At 50.8% G+C, this 7026-nt stretch overlaps 1 protein-coding gene across 1 annotated transcript in view; it reads right to left on the minus strand.

The window, feature by feature from the left end:
- col15a1b (collagen, type XV, alpha 1b) overlaps nt 1–7026 on the minus strand; it is a 31481-nt gene that overhangs the window by 12304 nt on the left and 12151 nt on the right. Inside the window, exons 8-21 of the mRNA XM_056597523.1 lie at nt 6660–6774; nt 6318–6364; nt 5950–6153; nt 5764–5790; nt 5103–5165; nt 4511–4588; nt 4279–4338; nt 3562–3690; nt 1653–1706; nt 1237–1272; nt 871–999; nt 589–648; nt 358–393; nt 28–69 (exon numbers count right to left, since the gene is read on the minus strand). Of these exons, the coding sequence (XP_056453498.1) occupies nt 28–69; nt 358–393; nt 589–648; nt 871–999; nt 1237–1272; nt 1653–1706; nt 3562–3690; nt 4279–4338; nt 4511–4588; nt 5103–5165; nt 5764–5790; nt 5950–6153; nt 6318–6364; nt 6660–6774 (1080 nt within the window). The remainder of the gene's footprint in view (nt 1–27; nt 70–357; nt 394–588; nt 649–870; nt 1000–1236; nt 1273–1652; nt 1707–3561; nt 3691–4278; nt 4339–4510; nt 4589–5102; nt 5166–5763; nt 5791–5949; nt 6154–6317; nt 6365–6659; nt 6775–7026) is intronic.

Below are 7026 nucleotides of genomic sequence, written 5' to 3' on the forward strand. Positions count from 1 at the left end.
ACCTTAAAGAGTGGAGAGTCTACCTACCTTGACTGACAGCCCAGGTGTCCCGGGGACTCCGTCTTTACCCTACAGTAAGGATGACAGACAGCTCTATCAGCCAATGAAATACCAGAGTGTACTCTCAGCAAACATAAAATACTAGTGATACCATAACAATAGTAATACAGCATAACACATTAATCGAGGGCTAGGAATCCTGTCTTGTGTTACTAGTGTTACCTTCCTCCCATGATGCACCTGGGCACCATGTGACTAACAGATCAAACAGGGAATCACCTGAAGTGGATAAATAACTACATTGATGGACGTATAGATTATCTAAAGATCGATGTATTATATCATATCATATAATACCTTTATTCCTTGAGCTCCGGGAGGCCCAGGTGCACCCTGGGAAAAAAGAGGGATGAGTTGAGATGGAGAGAGAAATGTTACACACACACACACACACACACACACACACACACACACACACACACACACACACACACACACACACACACACACACACACACACACACACACACACACACACACACACACACACAAACAGACACACCCAAACACAAACACAGCTCTACCGACCTGTGCACCACGGACTCCAGCACCGATGAGCAGGTCCGTCTTTCCAGAACCTTCCAAGTCCTTCAAAATACAAATACACACACTTAGTCCTCATTAATGAAACACACACTTTGTCCTTAGACCTTAAGTCCCTATAGAAACACATATGTTATCTGCTATAGTCCACAGGTCCATAATAGAACCATGATCTTTTCAGTGTCTTTGTGCATTTAACTCTGAGACCCTTAAACCCCACAGAGCTCAACCTGTTGAATGACTCTGGTCTAGAGGAACCATCTCCACCTCCAAGAAGAACCTGCTCCCCGGGCCTCCGGGGGGTCCTGGGGGTCCAGGGCGGCCGGCGGGCCCGCTGGGTCCATGGGGGCCCCTGACCCCGTGGGGGCCGGACACGCCCACAGCTCCACACTCCCCCTGGTGGACACACGGGGAAGGCCTCAGGTTCACACGTCTGTACCGCACACTGGATTTATATAGTAACAGTAACTATATACTGGATTTATACTGTATACATATGTATATGTATTGTTTATACACATGTTATAAATACAGTATCTATATATACTGTATTTATACTGTATACATGTATATGTACTGTTTACACATATGATATAAACATCAAGTACAAATGGATAAATCCTCACAAACTACCTTTGGTCCTGCTGGCCCGGGGAGTCCTGACTCACCCTAGGGAGGGAGGGGGGAGGGGGAGAGAGGGAGGCGGGGGAGAGAGGGAGGCGGGAGGGAGGAGGGGAGAGAGGGAGGGGGGGAGAGAGGGTGGGGAGGGGGAGAGGGAGGGGGGAGGGAGAGGGAGAAGGAGGGAGGGGAGGGGGAGAGCGTGGGGAGGGAGGGAGGAAGGGAGGGAGGGAGGGAGAGGGAGGGAAGGATTGAGAGAGGGAGGGGAGGGGGAGGGAAGGGGGGTTGAAGGGAGGGAGAGGGAGAGGGGGGGAGGTAGAGGGAGAAGGAGGGAGGGGAGGGGGAGGAAAGGGGGAGATAATGACAAATCCAATAGAGGACTGTACATGATGATGAGGATGAGGATGAGGATGATGAAGCCTCAGTCTCACCTTCTCTCCCACACCTGCAGGAAGACCTGCTACCCCATCTCTTCCTGGGAGGCCCTGGAAGACAGACAGGTGAGAGCAAACAGGTAAGACAAACATACAGACAGACAGAGATACCTACAGACAGACAGGTTATAGACAGACAGGTTACAGATACCTACAGACAGACAGGTTACAGACAGACAGGTTAGGGACAGGCAGGTTAGAGACAGGCAGGTTACTGATACCTACAGACAGACATGTTAGAGACAGGCAGGTTACTGATATTTACAGACAGACATGTTAGAGACAGGCAGGTTAGAGAGATACCTACAGACAGACAGGTTACAGACAGACAGACTAGTTACGCATAGACAGACAGGTTAATGAATGAATACAACAACAAAGAAGAAGTTCAGCCCAGACTATATCAACGCACACTCACACACACACACACACACACACACACACACACACACACACACACACACACACACACACACACACACACACACACACACACACACAGACGGACACACACACACACACACACACACACACACACACACACACACACACACACACACACACACACACACACACACACACACACACACACACACACATACACACACAAACAACCGCACACACACACACGCCATACACAACGCATTTGCAAATGCAACCTGAAACATGACGTCAAGCAGAAACTTCAGCAATTGGTTCAGTTAGTCGCACAGCAGGTCAGCTATTGGTTCAGTTAGTGGCTCAGCTAGCAGTTATTTTGACGGTAAAGCTAGTCATTAAGCTAGCATTTATCTTAACCATTCAGCTAGTCATTCAGCTAGCTGTTATCTTAACAGTTGCACTAGTCATTAAGCTAGCGGTACAGCTAGTTATTCAACCAGCTGCCACAGACAAATGTTCTGTGTGAAGAACCTCTGTTTATAATGTGAAAGCTATATCAGCCTGTTAGCGTGTTAGCTTGTTAGCATGCTGGCATGCTGGCGCACTCCCAGGCTGCTAACAGTGTTTCACACACCTGTCCGGACCCCCACACTAGGATGGACCCAAGAGCAGGACTAGAGCGGGACCCCAGATCTGGATCCAAACCAGAACCAGAATCAGCACCAGAACCAGAATCAGCACCAGAACCAGAACTAGTACCAGAACCAGAACCCAATCCTAAACTGAACTCTGAACTGAGACCTGAATCACCAGAACCACTGAACCACTGAGGAGGAGGAGGAGGAGGAGGAGGAGGAGGAGGAGGAGGGATCAATAGGGAAAGAACAACAGAGATGAGGGATGGATGATAAATGACTTGATTATTAAAGACACACTCAGACAACATGATTAACACATGGTGACATACATGTACACATGAAGATAATCTGAAGACAGCTAGTGATGACAGCAGTAGAGTATAGTAATAGAGTACACACATGGACAACACCAGACAATATGTTCATCAGAGAGACCAGAGAAGATTCATTCCTCTCATCCACTTCACTCACTGACAGCAGACCGAGGGAGCGGCCGTTTTAACACCAGTTCTGACAACATACTGTACCTTTAAATGCATTCACAATGTAATGCTAACACCAGTTCTGACAAAAGCACTAAAAGCATTTATACAGATGTCATATAGCTTCATGTGTTAGGACTATTCATATAGCTCCATGTGTGAGGACTATTAATGAAGTAGTAGTAGTTATAGTTAGGACTATTCATATAGCCTCATGTGTTAGGACTGTTTATAAAGTAGTGGTAGTCATAGTTAGGACTATTCATATAGCCTCATGTGTTAGGACTGTTTATAAAGTAGTGGTAGTTATAGTTAGGACTATTCATATAGCCTCATGTGTTATGTAGTTATAGTTAGTTAGCTCTATAGCTCCATGCGTTAGCTAGCTGTGTAAAGGTCTCTTACTGGGGTCCCTGGCAGTCCTGCCTGGCCGCGCCCCCCAGGGGGTCCAGGGGATCCAGGGCCCGGGGCAACGCCGCGGTTCAGGGGATCTTGTCCAGGGGGTCCGGGTGGACCGGGCGGACCGGGGGGGCCCTGAGGGACATTACAGTAAATAGTAAATCATATGTCTTTAAATGGACTTCCTGTCCACTTCATCAGTCTCTAGACGGACTTCCTGTCCACATCATCAGTCTCTAGGCAGACTTCCTGTCTACATCATCTGTCTTTAAATGGACTTCCTGTCCACATCAACAGTCTTTAGATGGACTTCCTGTCCACATCATCAGTCTCTAGAAAGACTTCCTGTCCACATCAACAGTCTTTAGATGGACTTCCTGTCCACATCATCAGTCTCTAGAAAGACTTCCTGTCGACATCAACAGTCTTTAGACAGACTTCCTGTCCACATCATCAGTCTCTAGGCAGACTTCCTGTCCACATCAACAGTCTTTAGATGGACTTCCTGTCAACATCATCAGTCATTAGACAGACTTCCTGTCCACATCATCAGTCTCTAGATGGACTTCCTGTCTACATCATCAGTTTTTAGATGGACTTCCTGTCCACATCCTCAGTCTTTATATGGACTTCCTGTCCACATCCTCAGTCTTTATATGGACTTCCTGTCCACATCATCAGTCTTTATATGGACTTCCTGTAAGGACAGTAAGGTCAATCTACCCTGAGCAGCTCCGAGACCTCCTGGTCCTCAGATCCAGATCCCAGGGCGTCGGCTCCATACTGGAACACAGGTCAGAGGTCACAGGGTCACAGGTCACAGGGTCAGTGAGGTTCAGCTCAGGTCAGGGTTAGCCTACCCATAACCTGAGGCTAGGTTAAGGTTAGGTTCATGTTTAGTTGAGCTCAAATAAAGGTTACGGTTGAGTTAGGTTAAGTTGAGCTGAGCACTCACAGGGACGCTTCGTGATCTTGGCGGTCCTGGGGGGCCGGGGAGGCCCGGTTGCCCTGGCAACCCCACACCACTGTCTCCCTGGAAACAGAGATGAGAGAGCGGGAGTGACACATGGAGGGTGGAGGAGGGAGTGACACATGGAGGGTGGAGGAGGGAGTGTTCATGGAGGGTGGAGGAGGGAGTGTTCATGGAGGGAGGAGGAGGGAGTGAACATGGAGGGTGGAGGAGGGAGTGAACATGGAGGGTGGAGGAGGGAGTGAACATGGAGGGTGGAGGAGGGAGTGACACATGGAGGGTGGAGGAGGGAGTGATACATGGAGGGTGGAGGAGGGAGTGACACATGGAGGGTGGAGGAGGGAGTGACACATGGAGGGTGGAGTAGGGAGTGACACATGGAGGGTGGAGGAGGGAGTGATACATGGAGGGTGGAGGAGGGAGTGACACATGGAGGGTGGAGGAGGGAGTGTTCATGGAGGGTGGAGGAGGGAGTGAACATGGAGGGTGGAGGAGGGAGTGAACATGGAGGGTGGAGGAGGGAGTGTACAGGGAGGGTGGAGGATGAAGGCGGATCGACTGAAGGATGGTTGGTTACCTTCTCTCCTTTGGCTCCAACCTCTCCAGCTAGACCGGGGACGCCCTGAGCTCCTCTGAGGCCCTAGAGGGAGAAACACAGAGAGAGGCTCCACCACTCAGAGAGGCTGGACCTCCACCATTCAGAGAGGCTGGACCTCCACCACTCAGAGAGGCTGGACCTCCACCACTCAGAGAGGCTGGACCTCCACCATTCAGAGAGGCTGGACCTCCACCACTCAGAGAGGCTGGACCTCCACCACTCAGAGAGGCTGGTCCTCCACCACTCAGAGAGGCTGGACCTCCACCACTCAGAGAGGCTGGACCTCCACCACTCAGAGAGGCTGGACCTCCACCACTCAGAGAGGCTGGTCCTCCACCACTCAGAGAGGCTGGACCTCCACCACTCAGAGAGGCTGGACCTCCACCACTCAGAGAGGCTGGACCTCCACCACTCAGAGAGGCTGGACCTCCACCACTCAGAGAGGCTGGACCTCCAGCACTCGGAGACACGCCTCCTTTATGCCAGTTAAGCGATTTTCAAGGTGGTCCGTTCCTAGGTACTGGGTGGCTCGGTACTAGGTTGTTTATTGTGGGTGGTTAGGTTCTAGGTGCTATGTTCTACAGTTAGAAGCTAGGTGTTCGGTGGATTGGTGATAGGTGTTAGGTGCGCTTGAACTTACTGGGTCTCCAACTTCGCCCTTGCTTCCCTGAATAAAAGGAGAGGAAAGAGGAGAGGAGAAAGGAGAGAGGGGAGGGGAGGAGTGAGGAGTGAGGAGAGAGGAGACAGGAGACAAGAGAGGCGACAGTGTGTTCAGCGTCAGTCCTGGTTACGGTGTACAGGGTGAGGATGCTCCACTCAGGCTCACCGTGGCACCGTCTCTCCCTGCTCCTCCACTGGGTCCCGGAGGGCCTGTGGGGCCTGCTGGCCCCCGGGGGCCTGGCTGAGCCAGGGCCTCCAGTAGCACTCCTCCCTGAGCAGGAGGATAGGTGCCTGGGGGGCCGGGGAGACCGGGGGGCCCCGCGGGGCCTGGCTCTCCTCTCCCGCCTTTGGGGCCTTCTCCATGGACCACCTAGGGGAGGAGCCCACCGAGTTACGCATGTCTGACTACGTCATGTCCGACTACGTCATGTCCGACTACGTCATGTCCGACTACGTCATGTCCGACTGAGTCATGTTACTGCATGTGTAACTACATAATATTATCCTTCACCTTTTAAACTAAATGTACCTTACCTTTGAACTCTGGCTCCTCCCCCCTGGCCCCTGGGACTGGTACGGACCTGAACACATGACCTCGTCACATGACCTCATCACATGACCTTGTCACATGACCTCATCACATGACCTCATCACATGACATCATCACATGACCCCACCACATGACCTCATCACATGACCTCATCACATGACTTCGTCATATGACATCATCACATGACCTCACCCCATGACCTCATCACATGACCTCTTCACATGACCTCATCACCATCTCCAAACATGAAGCTGGTCAATATTTTATAGATTAGAAATTCCTTATTTGATTATTTTGACATGTGTAAACGGAATGGACACGCCCACCTGTCCTCTCTACGACCTCATTGGCCTCTGTCGAGGTCAGCTGACTAGGATGCTGCTCAGGCTCCGCCTCTGGAGCTTCAGTAGGTGGAGCCTGCACTGGTTCCCGGTCCTCTTCCTGTGGGGGGGGGGGAGAGAGAGTGGAGAGTGGAGAGTAGAGAGTGGGAGAGAGAGAGAGAGAACATGTACATAGTGGATGTATCAATTTTTTTATGTTTGTGTGTGTTTGTGTATGTATGTGTGTTTTTGTCTTCCTTTTGTGCGTGGCCCGTTTGTGTTCGTGTACCTGTGTGTTTGTGTGTGTGTGTGTGTGTGTGTGTGTGTGTGTGTGTGTGTGTGTCTGTCTGTGAGTGTGTGTATGTGTGTGTGT

This window comes from Gadus chalcogrammus, chromosome 8 (assembly GCF_026213295.1).
Source record: "Gadus chalcogrammus isolate NIFS_2021 chromosome 8, NIFS_Gcha_1.0, whole genome shotgun sequence".
NCBI lineage: Eukaryota > Metazoa > Chordata > Actinopteri > Gadiformes > Gadidae > Gadus > Gadus chalcogrammus.